The 17,388-nt window shown below is 47.0% G+C and overlaps 1 protein-coding gene across 1 annotated transcript in view; it reads left to right on the top strand.

Moving 5' to 3' along the window:
- The window catches only part of CFAP77 (cilia and flagella associated protein 77), a 186,568-nt gene that overhangs the window by 142,077 nt on the left and 27,103 nt on the right, over positions 1-17,388 (top strand). The window contains exon 5 of the mRNA XM_007944202.2: positions 7,962-8,063. Within this exon, the coding sequence (XP_007942393.1) occupies positions 7,962-8,063 (102 nt within the window). The remainder of the gene's footprint in view (positions 1-7,961; positions 8,064-17,388) is intronic.

Here is a 17,388-nt window from a genome sequence, read left to right as displayed (position 1 = left end):
AGGAGCTCTGGTAGCATAGTGCCTAAGGCATTTGACTGCTAACCAGAAGGCTGGCGGTTCAAACCCACCAGCCACTCCTCAGAAGGAAGATGGGGCAATACACTGCTGTAGTGATACTGCCTCGGAAACCCAAAGAGGGATCGCTATGAGTCGGGTCTGACTCGACAGCACATAACAACAACAACACAAATATATCTATCACATAATTTTGCCAGTTCAGCTTTTTTACAGGTGTACAACTTATTGACAGAAATTACAATAATCAGCTGTGCAACCCTACCCTTAATCAACATAATATTTCCATCAGCATTAACCCACCTTTCCCTGTCCCTCCCACCCTAGTAACCACTACTAAACTTTGTTCTCTATTTGTCTTTTCTTGTCCTTTGACACAAAGTCATACAATATTTGTTCTTTTGCAATTGACTTATTTCACACAGCTTAATGTCTTCCAGCTCCATCCATATTGTAGCATATTTCAAGACTTCATTTAACTTACTGGCTGAGTAGTATTCCATTGCATGTATGTATCACATTTTGTTTATCTGTTCATGTTTTGATGGGTATTTAGGTTGTTTCCACCTTTGGCTGTGCTCCATAGGGTTCTGATTTTCAGTGGTTGATTATTTGGAAGTAAATCACCAGGCCTTTCTTCTGAGGGACCTCTGGGTGATTTGAACCACCAACCTTTTGGTTAGTAGCCGGAGTACAACTGTTTGCCCCACCCAGGGACTCTGTACGTTATATATATATCATCTCATTCATGCCTCCCAAAAGCCTGTGAGGTGGGTGTTATTATCCCTATTTTCCAGGAGTGGAAATCGAGGCTCATAGAAGTGGGACCGTGCATGGGGAAATTTGAGCCGTCTGACCTGCTTCCAAACCTGTGCTGTCTCCATTGAACAGACACTGCCAATGACTGATAATGTGGATCATTAGCAATGGCAGGAAGTCAGTTTGGTGAATTTTTTTTTTCTTAACCTGGAAAAACATAGCTAGCTGCTAATTCTCATTACTGTGCACTTCTGAAAATACTAAAACAGTACTTCCTTTAAAATATTCCAAAATTCTGAGAGCTCAGATTGGCCTCCTTTCTAGTTGCTCCAAACTGATCTTTACAAAAATAAGAATTGCTTTGTGTTCACAAAGTGCTTTGAGGATTTCATCAAGGGCATGGCTTTAGTGTCACTGGTTGTAACAACCACCACAAGCACCACGCCCCTAAGCCACACTTTTTGCCAAGTACTGGGCTGAGCACACCCCCTGCATTCCTGCATTCAGTCCTTCCAAAAACTCTGAGGTCAATGACACCATCTCAGTTTGTTTCATTTTTATTTGGGGAAACGGAAGCTCAGAGAGATTGAGTGATTTACCACAGGCTTCAGAGCCATGCTTGAGCCCAAGCGTGTCCAACCCCAGACCCCAGACTCTTTTGAAAGCCAGGTCCTGCATCCTGCTGACTGGGAACCTCAACAAATGCAGAATTTGACAACACCTGTGATGTTGTAGGGCCAAATGGGTATTGGAAGGGGCCTACCAGGAATCCTGGTCCCCTCAGTTATAGAAAATCTATCTGATGGGCCAGAGGACATGCTGCCAGAAGAAGGGGCTGAGGGTCCCCAGGCCCATGGCTGGGCGCAGAGGCCTCTCCTGGCTGTTCTCAGCATCCCTAACCCACGCCCAACTCAGCAGTGAGTGGAGTCTGAGAGGCTGGCTCATAAAAGGGCACAGCGTTGTAATAACATTTTGAAAGCAGCCCATGACTAGTTTATTCGTTAATGGCTTGAGCAAGTCAGTTTATGATGATAATGACCAGTTTCAGAGAGAGCATTGCCATTAGAAACTGTTTTATAGCTCAGTATGACAGCTGTGTTTTTTAATTAGCAGCTATTTCATGACAACAGAGACTGTTGGCAAAGCCACAGAAACCCAAGCCCCCGGGGACCGATTTTCTGACTCTAGGAAATTATTTTGTAGAGAGTGTCCTTCCTTTCTCAGCCAAGCATCCCTTAGGCAACCAATGTGAATGACTCCACCCCAAACACCCAATTAGGAACTGGTTCTAGCACCAGGCATGTGACCAACCAAAGGATAACCTGTCTTTTCCTTGAGATGCCTTGGATTTTGGGTGGCGACAGCCCAAATGTCATTCTACCCAACGCTACCATTTAGTGTCTTGCACCAGGCACTGTGCTCAAAGCTTAATTCAGGGAATCCTTCAACAATCCCATGTGTTAGGCATTAACACCCATTTTCCAGACTTAGAAAGGGGACTTAGAAAGGTTATGTGTCTTGCCCACATCTGTTTGATTCCAAAGCTCAGTTATATGTTCTCTGTAACATACTTGTTGCCATCAATTTGATTCCAACTCACGGCAACCGCACGTGTCAGAGTAGAACTGTGCTTTTAACCCCTCACTAGGCAGCTTCTCTGCTTAAAACAAACAAACAAACAAACACATCTACTCAGTTTGAAGATAAAGTTTCAAAACTCTGTTCTAGAAAGTGGAGAGGATAAACTGATCCAGAGGGCTTATGAGTTATCCACAGGCACATTCAGTAAAATTAATTTAGTTGATGAATAACATAACATTAATCAATATCAGGGTTTCATTGAAGGTTCAGCTTTTATTATTTGAGGACTACACCTTCTGTGTGCCTGGTCCCACAGGAGGTGTTTTATTGTGGAGGACACTGGAAGTTTATCTGGCTCCATCCTGACCCTCAGAAAAAACTACCTTGAAGGAAGTGAAACCTGGGGCAGCTCCCTGTTTCGTGGGCCCTGGAACGTATACAATTTGGAGGCCCAAAGTAAGAAAAAGTATACAAAACCATATTACTATTATAATTTTTACAAAATCATTGGCCATATAGGCATATGACCAGGCTGCCTCCAGCCATAGGAGGGACCTGTCTGGGTAAGGAGTCCCAAAGCTCAAGTAACAACCGTTCATGGGAAATCTGTCTACACATAAACCAAAAAAAAAAAAAACCAAGCAGCAAATAGCACTGCACATTGATTGCAAATGTCTATTGAGCTCAGCTCCAGTTCCACACAGGCTCAACTCAACTCATGCCCCACGTCCCTGAGGCACAACCAAGGTCTATGAGAGACAGTAATGAGGAAGATAGGGTGAGAGTAGGTTCACCATGCAGGCAGATGGCCTGGGTCAAACCCTCATCCCACTATTAGAGCTGTGGGACCTTGAGAAAGTGACCTAACCCCACCAAGCCTTGTTTTTTCCATGCTTAGAATGGGGATAGTTTGTAAGGGGTACATTATAGAGTCCCTGCAGTTAAATGTTTGACTACTAACCAAAAGGTTGCAGGTTCAAATCCACCCAGAATCTCCTCAGAGGAAAGGCCTGGTGATTTGCTTCTCACAATGCATGCACTGGAGACCCCATGAAGCACAGTTGCACTCTCACATCTCTGACATACACGGGGTTGCCCTGGGTCAGAACCCACTCGTTGGCAACCGGTACATTTTAGAGCATACATCTAGTGCCTTGTACAGCATGAAAGCTCAGTGAATGTAAGTTACTAATATTAGGAAGAGGTATCCAGAACTCAAGACTTCTCAGTGGAATTCCTGGGGCTTCCATGGCCACTCCTGTACCCCCATTTTGCCCATAGGACCCACAGTGGGTAGGGGACTGCAGGAGACTCTGCAAAGTGCAGACTGTCAGAGTTCACATCTCAACGCTGCCACTTCCAGCTCTGTCTGAAATCTCAGGTGAGTTCCTCAGTTCCTTGAGTCTCAGGGAATAATAATAAACTACCTCATGGGCTGTGGTGTGAGTCAACTGAGATTAAACACCCGGAAGCACTGGTAACCCAAAATCAGTCCTCAGAGCCCTCTCTCTTCCCCACACTCACTCCCGGTTGCTATCCCCTGCAAGAGATGCCTGTGGTTCTGGGCACAGTCGGATGTTGGGGGCTCCCAGATTGGTATCTCCAGCTTTCCCCTAACTGCCTGCTCGATTTCCCCAGCTGACATCTAACGAGCATCTCAAATGGTAACTCATCTGCAGCCAACCTCCCAGCTTCCACCCCCTAAACCAACCCACCCCTCATCTTTCCCATCTCAGTACTATGAATGGCAAATTCATTTTTCCCAGTTGCTTGGGCCAGACACCTTGGACTCAAACTCAACACCTCTCTTTGTCTTGTGCCCCATTTCCAATACCTCAGCAAGTCCAGGATCTGACCATTTCTCAGTGCCTTCACGTCTTCACTCTAACCCAAGCACCAGCCACCTCCCACTTGGACTGGTCGTTGCAATTGCCTTCTGCCTGCTTGCCCTGGTCCACCTTGGTAACCCCTGACCCCACCAGCAGTTAAGCGAGCCTTTCAGAAATTAAATCAGACCATGTCCCTACTCTGCCTTCCAAAGGCTTCCAGAATTAATCCAGCACTGTCCTTACTGTGCTCCACCTGATCTAGCACCGGCAGCCCCTCTGATTCCCTCTTTTATACAAGCTATACTAGCCACCTTTTTCTTAAACATACTCAGAGCACATCTACCCCAGGACCCTTGAACTTGCTGTTGCTCTTTCCAGGAACACTCTCTTCCCAGATATCATAATGGCTTCCTCCTCCACCACCTTATATCTCTCCTCAAATGTCACCTGCTATCAGGGAGGCTCTCCCTGATCCTCCTGAAAAACATCTCCACCCTGTCACCCTCTGGCCTCTTACCTGGCTTCAATTGTTTGTTTTGTTTTAAGTACTTGTCATTTACTTAAATGTATCAGCCATTTAAAAACTATAGTCATGTGCTGAGTTATATCTGTTTGGGCAGTGTCCAACAACATACATATCTGTGGTCCCATAAGGTTATTATAAAACCAAAACCAAACTCACTGCCATTGAATCAATTCTGATTCATAGCAACCCCCATTGGGTTTCCGAGGCTGTGTGAAGAGCTGCTTATGGAAGCAGACTGTCTCATCTTTCTTCCATGGAGTGGGAACCATCAACCTTTTGGTTAGCAGACAAATGCCTTAACCACTACACCACCAGAGCTCCTTGAAGTTATAGCAGTTAAGAAATCCTGACTGGAGAACAGGATGTAGCAAACTCAACAGCTTCCCGCATGTAACACATGTATCTCATGTCTCTTACAGACAAAGTGATTGCGCTGCCAGGTGTATAATGGTACAGTATGTGCATAACCTATAATACCTATGTCTTGGTAGTCATAATAAATGCCTGTGTTACTGGCTTATGTATGTACTGTACTATACTTCCTATCTAAAAAGTTTACTGTATAACAGTGTAGGCAGCAGCATCCAATCTTGTGTATTGTTCATCTCTTGAGTGTTGTAGCATTATCTCTCTGTTTAATTTTCTTTCAAAAATATTACTGTGCATTATGGCTCCCAAATGCAGCAAAAATCAGTGCTAGTAATAGTAGTAGCAAGAGGCAAAGGAGTATCAAATTTGGAAGTGAAACAAAGGCTATTAAACAAATGAAGGTGGAAAATCAGTGAATGTTGTTGCTTGGGACTTAGGCATGTCACACTCAACAACCACAACAACCCTCAAAAGCATAGAAAAACTTCTCCAAGCTGTTAAAGGATCAGCTTCACCGAGAGCTACAAGGCTGACAAATATGCGAGAGGGACCTATATCAGCTGTGGTGAAATGGCTAATGACGAGGATTGAGGAACAAACACAAAAATGAATCCCCCTCATGACAGTCACTGCTAAGGGATGAAGTTTGTTCCAGATGCTTAAGGAAAAGGCAGGACCAGACTACAATAAGATGTAGTCTACAATATGGTACGTTCAAATCACGTAACATCCTACTTCACAGAACATATCATGAACATTAAGCCATGCAAGACTGTAATTACTTTGCTTACTGTCTTTCCCACTAGAATATTAGCTCTATAAGGGCAAGGACTTTGTTCCACTCAGCAATGTATTTGTATAAAAGTGTCTAGTACACGATGAATGCTCAATAAATATTTGTTGAGTGAATGAATAAATGAATAAATGTAAGTAAGATGCTCAGAGCCTGAGGGCATAAACTCAGGAACTAATAGCTGTGGCACTGGGTTATTATTGGAGCAATCAACCAGCCCTGCAGGATGAAGAAATCTGTAAAGATAGTCCTCTCCTTCCTGTCCTGGGTCCCTTTCCATGTCTCCTTCCACAGTGATACATCCTCTCTGTGTCACTTGAGCCCCGGTGCCAACACAGTGCCCTTTAAAAAAAAAAAAAAAAAATTGTGATTTAGGAGAAAGTTTACAGAGCAAATTCACTTTCCATACAACTGTTCACATACACATTGACTCATGACATTGACTACAATTTACCACGATGCAACAGCTCCCCTCCCACTTCCTCCTGACAGTCACCTCTTCCCTGTGTCCATCCTGCCATGTACTCCTGCCCCCTGAGCTGTCTCCCTGTGCATAAGCAGCCCTTCTTTCTCCCATGATTTTTCTCTCCAAGGAGTAAATGTTCAACTCATATGCCTGTCTTTTGTTTGGCTGGAAGCCAAGGTGTGGGTTCAATTCAGACCTGAAGGGCAGCTAGGGGCCATAGTCTCAGTGGTCCCACCAGGTTCGATCAGACCAGCAAACCTGGTCCCCCCTTTTTAAAAAAAAAAAAAAAATGATTTTGAGTGTTGTTTCACATTGTTCTCCCTCTCTATCCAGGATCTCCTACATAGACCCCCCTCTGAGTGGTTGACAGTGGTAGCTGGGCACCATCTAGTTCTTCTGGTCTCAATAGTCATATAGGTTGCAGATCACATAGTGTACCAGTCACAAGGACTAATTGTTTCCATGAATCTTTGGTTTTCTTCACTCTTCTTTGCTCTGGAAGAGGAGAGACCCATCGTTGCATCTAGATGGCTGCTTGCAAGCTTTTAAGATCCTGGTTGCTACTCACCAAAGTAGGAGGTGGAACAATGTTTTGTGTAATATGTTATGCCAATTGAGCTTGATGTCCCCCATGACTATGGTCCCGAGCCCACTGATTCAACTACTCGGTCCCTCTGGGTAGCTGGCTGTGACCAAGAAGTGACTACAACCTTGTCCCTTGTCAGCTCTACTATATACCTGGGAATTCTTACAGAACATACAAATACACTTATAGGACAATTGTCTGCCAAGCCTATACATGGTCTTGGGTACATTCCCCACTTCATAGACATGCCTAATAGTTCAGCCTGTCCACCCATCTATCCAACTGCATACCCATGTTTGCCTTCACTGACAATGCAGTACTGTATGCCAACACAGTATCCTTATCTGCAGCAGGTGTGGGGCTCCAATTCTTTACACCAAGGCTCTAGGTATAAACAAGGGTGAACAGCTTACCTAACCCACCCACGGATTCTTGAATTTCCACAAAGATCAAAGTCTTGAGCTAAGGAGGCTTCCCTATGATGGAGGCCTCATGGGGGTGGGGATGTTGCACAGCATCCAGGACTCCACCCCAACTGACTCTGAGGTTGGAAACCTTGCACCACATGGGCTACAGGACTCTAATTATGGCCATGTTGGCATCTGTTGGTGGGCACAGGACATACAGTTAATAAAAAGGACCAGGATGTCCTACATGCCTCTGAAAGCCGACCCTGTGGTGGGCTTTGAACTGGGCCCCTAAGCCCTTCCCCAAGGAGTCCTCCTGCACCTGAGGAATAATGACAATCCACTAACTCATGCATTTTGTCATCTGGACACTATGAAGTCCCTGTGACTCACCAGGAAATTTGCTAACTCCAGGGGAAATTACAACAAAGACAGCTGTAATCCAGAACTCCATGTGTTCTAGGGCAGAACCAGAAAGCAGAGCATGATTGAGACCAGGGTAAGGAGATAGAGCAAGCTACTGGTCTGCCACATCCAAAATCCCAAGTCTCTGCCCTGTATCCCTCCCTGCTAGCATGGATAAGGGCAAGCAGGTAACCCTCTCTACTTCTGCCTTTCTGTGGCCTGCAGGTGATCTTCGGGAAGCTGTATGAGACCCGGAGCAGTCAGCTGAGGAAATACAAGCCGCCAGTGAAGCTGGATGCACTGTGGCATATGCCTCACTTCCAGAAGGTCAGAACCCACCTCCATTTGCCCCTTCCTGCACCCAGGGCAGAAAGTCAGTGCCTTGGCTGGTCTCTTCCTGCTGTGCTGTGGGAGAGTTCTGTGGGCTGTGAACCACTTGTTCACTGAAACCCCATGAATATCAGAGTAGGACTGTCCTCCTGAGAGCTTTCAAGGCAGTGACCTTTTGGAAGCAGATTGCCAGGCCTTTCTTTCGAGGTGCCTCTGGGTGGGTTCGAACCTCCAACCTTTTGGTTAGTAGTTGAACACTTAACTATTGCATCACCCAGAGACTTGGAATTGACTTGACAGCAAGAGGTTTGTTTGTTTTTGCTTTAACCATCCATTGGCATAACAACAACAATAATCACAGCAATAGCAATAACTAACATTTGTGGAGTATTTCCTAAGTGCCAGGCACTGAGCCAAGTGCTCTATTTAACATTATCTCATTGAATCTTTATACTCACTGAAGAGGAGCTGCTGTTACCATCCCCATATACAGACGGGAAGGCAGCCTATAAGATGGCTGGTAAGTGATAGACCCTGGGATTGAACCCAGGACATCTGACTGACTACAGAGCCTGTGTATATGTCCACCCCAAGCAGACACTGTCTGGGCCAAACCTCCTTATGGTGATGCGGTCACCTGGAGCATCAAGTCTGGGGCTGGGGACTTGGGGCTGCACCAGTGCCAAACTTTCCACAGGGCAGTATCCCTGAGGAGGTGGGAGCATAGTCTACTGGGGGCTCACAGAGGTACATGACACGCACCCAGACAGGTGCAGGTAAGGACCTGGGGAATTTGCAGGCTCTGGCCCCAGAACTGAGCCCATGTTCACTCAACCATGTAGGGGCGCATCTCCAGCAGCTTTTAGCTGGGAGAGAACTGTAATAGTGGGGGAAGGGGAGGGGACATTGCACAGAGGAAGAGAAACGGGAGATTTGGGGACAGTGGCTTCAGGATGGGAGGGGGCTGCATGTGCCCAGCTCAGGCCTGCGAGCCTTTCTATCCGGCCACAGGGGACATGCCTGGCCCCCAGAAAGGCAGCTGCACAAACAACGCTCCTCGCCAGCCCAGTCCCAGTGCTGTGTTGTGTTAAACTGCAATTTAGACAATGAAGGGGCCTGTGCCTTCCTGAGGGTAATGCACTTGAACAAGCTGCTGAGCTTTGCTGGAGAAACCTACTTCACCCTCCTTGATGTGGCCTCTCATGTCTGCCCAAGTGGCCTCCATCAGCATATGTCAGTGACCATTCGCCTCGCCGCCTGTCAGCTTGCGCAGCCACCTCTGAGCACGCAGTGCGTGCCAAGGGAAGAACATACCGAACACGAACGCCGTTCAGGAGGCGGGGAAGGCACCGAGATGCATCCGAGTCCCTGCTTTGCAGCTCTCTCTAAGTTGCCACCTCTCTCCAGTTTCTCTGTCTCTCTCAGTTTCCTGCTTTTCTCAGCAACCTCCCCATCCTCGCTTCTCTTTCTCACTCTCAGCAGTTTCCTTCCACGGCCTCTTTCCTGGCCCCTTGTTCTTCTGCCTTTCCTCCTTGGCTCCTTTCTCTCTCCTGCTCCCTGCCATCCATGGGGCATAGGCGATGGTGTCTGAGTAGGGACCAGGACCCATGGCTCTCTGGACATGAGATCCTTCCAGGTGCTCTGCTCTGTGGCATCAACTCCTGGCCCCACACAGCCCCTTTATCTCCCATTTAGAACCTACTCATAGCTATCAAGGCAATAATGATCAGAGGAAGATACAGGCAGTACTTCCTTTAACAGAGCAAGGAAAGGGGCTTCTCCCCACCCTGGCCCCTCCACCCCCAGGTGACACTGGTGCTGCTATGTTGGGAGCTCCTTGTCTCACACACTTTTGTAGTCTTCCAGTGCCTGGTCCCTCTCTAGTATGAGCTCAAATACATAAATAAATGAATGATCTTCTACTTTCAAAAGAGAGAGTTTGACTAGCTGCCCATGGCTCTCTCCTAGTCCTTAGATTGTTGTTAGAAACAATAATGAAACAATAATGGTAACTTTTTATTCAGGGCCAGGCAGAACAAACATCATTCCCATTGGACAGAGGAGAGTCAGAGTGGCGTGGGCCTGCCTGGCCCTGGGCGTGGTGGCTGAGCCTGGAACCCGGCTTTGTGTGACTGCAGGGCCCAAGCTTGCAGGCACTACTTACTATATATCATAGAACATGAGAACTCAACTCACTGCCCTCAAGTCAAACCTGACTCATAGAGACTCCTCCTTGGGTTTCCAAAGTAGTATCATTATGGAAGTAGATTGCCCAATCTTCCTTCCGAGGAGTGCCTGTTGGGTTTGAACCATCAGCCTTCTGGTCAGCAGTAAAATGCCTTAGGCACTATGCTACCAGAGCTCCTAGAATATGAGAAAGAGGGTAAAAATGCCAGCCCCAGTATGTACAGGGTGTCTCTCATTTTTTCTGAGAATGTTCACATCCCACTTCTTGGGATTCTGTATGGTAGAGGTATTGTGTCACCCCTGTACTACTGACCAAGGGAAACAGGGACTTGAGTGAGACTCTTAGAGCAGGGTTCATCCATGGGTGCTGAACTGTACAGCCCAGCGAAGACCCTTAGGTCCCCACAGTGCTGCTGTTACAGACATGATGCTCAGTCCTCACTGTCAGGAAATAACATCAATGTATTTATGGAACACTTACTATGTGCCACGTGCTGGACATGCATTGTCACATAGGTATGATGTACCCCATTCAACTGATGTGGAAACTGAGGCCCAAAGAGGTGAAGGAACTTGCTCAGTAAGAAGGGGATCCTAGATTCCATCTGGGCTGCCTACCCCTCATGCTGGTCTGTGATGTCTTGCAAGAACTCCTTCTCTGACCTCTCAGTTCCCCACAACAGATCCCTCTCTTCACCACTGAAGGGCTATCTTCCCCTTCGTGGCATTTTTCAACACTGCAATTAATTAGTTTGTTGTACAATTAGCTGTTCAATTTCTGTCTTCCCTGTAGTGTTCCCCAAAGCCTAGCACAGTGCATGACACATAGTAGATGGTCATCAAATGTCTGTAGAATGAATGAATGAATGACCAAGACAGCCCAGAATGGAGGAAAAATTAAAAAGCCCCTCCCAGACCTAAAGCCTCCAGCATCCACCACCCGTCATAGCCTCAGACCGGGCCTGGGGGTGTTCAGAAGGCCTGGTGCAGCCAGGGTCAGGGCTACTGGCATCATGAGCAAAGTCCCAGGAGGGTCTTTGTCTGTGCCTCGTGTCCCTACTGATCTGCCGCCCATACCCCTCCCCAACCCAGTCCCCATTATGAAGGGAGAAAGCACTTCCAAAAAAGTTGAACCTGTCACAGTGATGGATAGCCTAAATGGACTCTCCCCACTCACGAACAGATGTCGATGCTGAACTCTGTCAGAAATAATTAAACACCTTTCACACGGAAAAGCAGCAGGCTGGGGCGCGAGGCCACTCCTCGGCTGGGTCAATGAGTGCAAGTAAGCTGGCTTTCGGCACCATCTCCGCCAGAATGAGGGGTGCTCTACAAAGGGCTGCTGAGAGCGCCGCCAGCCTGTGGGCACTTAGTTGGGTCGTGAGATGTGCAGGGACCAGAAGAGCCGAGGGAACCATCTCTCAGCACAGTTTCTTCTGTGGGACTCCTCAAAGCACCCTCCCAGGCAGAGTGGGCTGTGGAATGGCTGGGAGAGAGGAAGTTCCTTTTCTGGTCTGTAAGACCACCACCTGCTGTGGAATGGCCAGTACCTAAGAGGGAAGGAGGGAGGGTCAGCTGACTGCTGACAAGTGGCCTTCATTTCATGCTGGAACATTAACATTCTGCCCCTGGCCAACTGAGAGGCCTGACGAGTCACTGAACCTCCCTGGGCCTCAGTTTCCTCATCTGAAAATAAGAGGTCTGGGACCAGTTTCTTCAAGGCCTCTTTTAGCCAGAATTCTGTGATCTTGAGTTACTGGTCTTGGAACTATGTCAGTGGGGGCATGAGGATTCTTGGAGGCAGCACACCCCAAACCCAGAGTGAACTGTCAAGCCCTTCCACAGAGTCTCACATGGGAACAGGACGTGAACTCATTGTTTCCCAGCCAGTGAGTGGAGGAGACCCTGGGCTTTGGGTGACACTCTCTGTGCAGGGGGCCTCTCTCTGTCCTCTCTAATACCTTTACCAGGTTGTGATGGAGCTAATGGAAGGGGGTGTCAGCAGGGAGGGAGAGGAGAAGCAAGGTGGTGCTGGGACACCCTGAGCATGACTCCAGAGTCAACTAGACCTGGGTCAAAACAGGACCCTGCCACTCCCTGCTTGTCAACTCACTATCCCTAAGCCCAGTGGATTTATGTGAGACCCAGTTTTCTGTAAAACAGGCTACTGCTGATTCCCTGGTAGCATTACTGGGAGGATTTGATGAGATGTGTGTACAAGGTTTAGCGGAGTATCTGGCCCATGTCACGCAGCTGCCAGGACTGTGGTCACGGTGATCACTCATTCACAAACCTTTGTGCCAGGCCTGTTCTTGGCACTGATGTAGTGGTGTGCAAGCCCCCTAAGTTCATTACTGTGGCTGATGTGCTGCTGGTGATGGATGTGCTGGGGTGGATGGGTGGACAAGTGGCTGCACAAGTAGATGGCTAGACAGGTGACGTTTGGAGAAGCTCCACTCCCAGGTAGCCAGCAATCATGGCTTAAAGTGGTCAAGAGACACCAACATTAACTGACAGCCTAAGTTTGGAGTATGGGAATGACTCAGCCACGTTAAACGTGACCACAGCGAGGGCTGGCCTACTGTGTTAGTTTCCTAGGGCTGCTTCAATGAAGTACCACAAAGTAGGTAGCTTATAAGAACAAAAATGCATAGCCTTAGAGTTCTGGAGGGTGTTGCTGTCAAGTGGAGAGTCCTTTCCCACTCATAGTGACCCTGTGTACAACTGAACGAAACACTGCCCGGTCCCGTGCCATCCCCACAGTTGTTGGTATGTTTAAACCTACAATAGGGTAGGAGTCTGAATTCAGAGTGTTGGCAGGGCCATCCTCTCTCCAAAGACTCTAGAGGAGGATCCTTTCTTGTCTCTCCCATCTCTCCCAGGCATTCTTTAGTCTGCAGATGCATCTTCTCATAGCCATCCTTCCTCTGTCTGTCTGTCTGTGGCTCTTCTCTTTTATATGGACACCACTCAGATTGGATTAGGACCCATCCCACTCCTGTTTGACCTCATGTTAAGACCCTATTTCCAAACAAGATTATGTTCACAGGAACCAGGGATTAGGACTTCAAGATATCTTTCTGGAGGACACAATTCAGTCCATACAGCCACCCTTTTCACATACTTTTTGCAAAATCCTCTCAGGGCTCTTCCCAGTGGGGAGCAGACACTCCAGCTTGCCCAGAAGAACAGCCCTAGTTTTGGCCTGTTGCCCAGGTGTGATTGTTAATAGCACTCCTTTGTGCTCTCAAAAGGACCAGTCTGAACTACACATTCTATGGCCACCTAATATTAAGCCAAGAAAAGCAAATGGTTTCTCCTTTTAAAAAGGAGCATCATTGATAACTCCCCAAAGACGAGTGCTCCTGAAAGCTTATGGCAGCACCAATATAATGTGGTGAAAGACTGGATGCAACCAAGTGAAGGAATGGCTTAAGTACCTGTTGGTAGATTCACACAGCCATTAAAATAATGACTTTGATCTGTACTTACTGATGCTTCAGTTATATATTTCTGGGTGGAAAAAACTGGCTACCTGTGTTGTGAACCCTCACTTGGATAAAAGCCCACATATCTATCTCTCTACACATCTGTGCACACAGACAGACATCTGGAAGGAGAGTCTCCCAAATGGTAGCAGTGGTGATCTCTGGGGATGAGAAGCAGGCAGTTTTTTTACGTTCTCTGATGCTCTCTCCTGAATAGTTTGAATTGTTACCATGAACACAATTAATTTTTACAAAATCCACGGGGTCCCGCATCCTTTCCTGAGTGCTCTTCCCATTGTTCAAGCCCCCTTTCAGCCAGTTCTTCCCATTGTCTCACTGAACGTTCACATTCTCCTGGTCAAACCCAGTTTCTCTTATTCAGTTTCCACCAAGGCATAAAACTCCGAGGCCAGCACTGTACCCCAGCAGTGAAATCTGCTGACTTCCCAAGGTTGGATCTTTATAGGCAAGCCCATGTTATAACTAAGGACCCAGAATCCATTTTATAAGGGGTATTTGCTCAAGTATCTCGTGGTTTCCTGCACACTTCACTTTTCCTCCCCCTACACCCATCCCCAACAGCCCTTGTCTCTCCTCTACAGGCCCAAATCCACTGACATTACATAGTCATTCAGTCACTAAAGTATGAACAAATTGACTATATTTTCATTTTGCTTTCGGTTTCAGCCCCACTGCTTTAGAATAATGGCCCAAGCTATTAAGCTAACAGTTTGATTTACAAGCTCTTGTGCTCTGAAAGCTGGGATCAAACTTTTCTCTTTGTGGAAGACTAACCCTGCCTTGGGTCTCCTGGGCCCTGGGCTCCCCGATAGACCCAGAGCTGTTGAAGAAAATACTGGCACAATCAGCCAAGCAGTGACACCCAGAGACACGGTTGATTAGGGAAAGCTGCTGAATCTAAGAAAAGGATTTTCTTCCCCGCCTTTAAGCTCTCCTAAAATCATAACTGGCTGGAAGTTAACTCTCTGTTAAACCCCCAGAGCAGGTTCTTAGCCTGTCCATCCCACTGCCTCCACTTCGCCTAAGGGCTTGCACAGTGAAAATAAAGAGAGGGTCATTCTCCGAAAAGGTGTCTTCAACCCCACAGGCCCAGAAAAGCCAGACCCCACACACACACACACACACAGCACCTGCCCCTCCCAGAGACCTCTGCACCAGCGATGTATTTTAAGAATCCTGCCGCTTCCTTACACTGGAATAAGAATTATCCAATGTTTCTGTGTAGGGCACCGAGCGCAAGAATGGAATGTGTCACTCGTGGAAACGGGGCCCTAGGAAGAATGATTCAGAGGCCCTGATGCAGTTGACATTTCTTCCCTAAATACAGATACCCCCTCATTATAAATCAGATCAGTATGCAGAAGAGCAGGCTCAGTGAAGGGATAAAAGTAGGAGCTTAATTGGTTTTACATAATCCGGCAACTCGGAGGTATAGCATATTTAGGCACCTGCTCAGGAGGTAACATTGTTGCTGAAATACTGGCAAGTCACAAATAGCCAGAGCTGAAGCTCTGGGGACCAGGGCCAGAGGGAAGGGAGGAGAGCAACAGAGTTCCTAGCGCAGAAGAGGCCTAAGTCCTAGAGGAAGACATCGGATGCTATGGCAGGGCCCGGGGAGGCTGAGAGGAAGGAGCACTGATGCTGGTACTTCCAGCAGGACTGGTCCTGCGACCCAGAGGCCCCCAGCCAGCTGCCCTTTTAATTTTTCCAGCCCCTGAGGAATTTTCAGTTTAATCCAGAAGATTCTTCTCCCCATTGACTATGAAAATATTTCAAATTTTATATTAAAAATCAGCCAGAAAATAGAAAGATAGCTTGTTTGGCAGTCAGGAATACATCTCTAATCTCTAGGGATAACTCCAGTCTCATGTTGACTTTGGGGAGTTGATGGAATTTTGTTGTTGTTGTTAGGTGCCATTAAGTCATCTCTGACTCACAGCGACCATAGGTACAGCAGAACAAGACATTGCCCAGTCCTGTGCCAGCTCCACGGTCCTTGCTATACCTGAGCCCACCATTGCAGCCACTGTGTCAATCCATCTCATTGAGGTTCTTCCCTTTTTTCATTGATACTCCGCTTTACCAAGCATGATATCCTTCTCCAGGGAATGGTTCCTTCTTACAACATGACCAAAGTGGGTAAGACGAAGTCTGGCCATTCTTGCTTCCAAGGAGCATTCCAGCTGCACTTCTTCCAAGACAGATTTGTTAGTTCTTTTAGCAGTCCATGGTACTTGCAGTATTCTTTGCCAATGCCACAGCTCAAAAGCATCAACTCCTCTTTGGTCTTCCTTATTCATTGTCCAGCTCTCACATCCATATGAGGTGACTGAAAATACCATGGCTTGTGTCAGGTGCACCTTAGTCTTCAAGGAGATATCTATTTGGGGGGTCCCCAATTTCTTCTTATGGAGCTCTGGTAGCATAGTGGCTAAGGCACTTGACTGCTAACCAGAAGGCAGGCGGTTCAAACCCACCAGCCACTCCTCGGAAGGAAGGTTGGGCAATCCTACTTCTGTAGTGATACTGCCTCGGAAACCCAAGGAGGGGTCGCTATGAGTCGGGGCCGACTCGACGGCAAACAACAACAACAACAATTTCTTCTTCTAGCTTCCAGCCTATCCCCAGGTGAATAAATTCATGGTGACCTAAAGAGGATCCCACTGGCTAACATATGCCACCTCTGGAATGACTTCCTCAATATTCCTACTTGTCAGCTTCTGTCATTGGTGCTACTGTGGTGTGGTGCAATTGGAATCCAAAGTTGCAACATGTGTCTAGCAGCAGGTTCTAGCAGATAAACATTAGAAGAAGTTCACTTGGATAAACTCAAGGTTCATTCAGACTGAGCTTTGTCAAAAGAGCAGGTGAGATGAATCAAGATACTGGCATATCTTTATATCTAAAGGCTATGGGCAACAAACCCAATCTCACTGGTTTCCCTTGGAGATGCAAAGTCCATTGCCATCAGAGATCTATGTGGGGAGAAAGTAAGACCATAGTGATACTCTTCTGGCTTCTTCACTTCCTCTCCTTAAAGAGGTCTTGGGAAATGATGCCCTAGTGCAATGCAAATAATGTGGGTAGTTTGATCAAATCACAGTTGAATGATTAGAAGTGTATAGGAAAGGGTATCAAAGAAATCATTCCAAAGACCAAGGCCCCATATGACAGTAATAATAGCAACATCAACACCTCTCCTGAGCATTTCTTCAGTGTCAGGCTGGGTGCTTTTGTGGATTAACTCATTTCATGTCACCACTGATAATGACCCTAAGTGGCAGAAGTATGTCACCCTGATTCAGAGATGAGGAAACCAAGGCTCAGAAGCTTAACATCACTTGTCCAAGTTAACACCTAACAAGTAGCAGAGTGGGGACTTGACCCTCTGGTTGGCTGCCTCCAAGCCTCAGGCCCTGGAAGAACCAATAAATACTAAGGACCTGCAATGAAGGTCAGGGGTCAGGGAGAGGCTAAATGCAGGATCTGTGAGGGGAAGTGAAGGGCGATCAGGAACAAGGGTTTTGTTTTTTTGTTTTTTTTTTCAGGATTTGGGTGAAGATTTACAGAGTAAATTCACTTTTCATACAGCAGTTCACATATACTTTGTCTCATGTCATTGACCA

The sequence above is a fragment of the Orycteropus afer genome, unplaced genomic scaffold, assembly GCF_000298275.1.
Source record: "Orycteropus afer afer isolate SDZICR_OR568_19922 unplaced genomic scaffold, OryAfe1.0 scaffold00123, whole genome shotgun sequence".
NCBI classification, from domain to species: domain Eukaryota; kingdom Metazoa; phylum Chordata; class Mammalia; order Tubulidentata; family Orycteropodidae; genus Orycteropus; species Orycteropus afer.
Note: the sequence above shows the minus strand (reverse complement) of the source record. Positions and strands in the feature narration are given on the sequence as shown.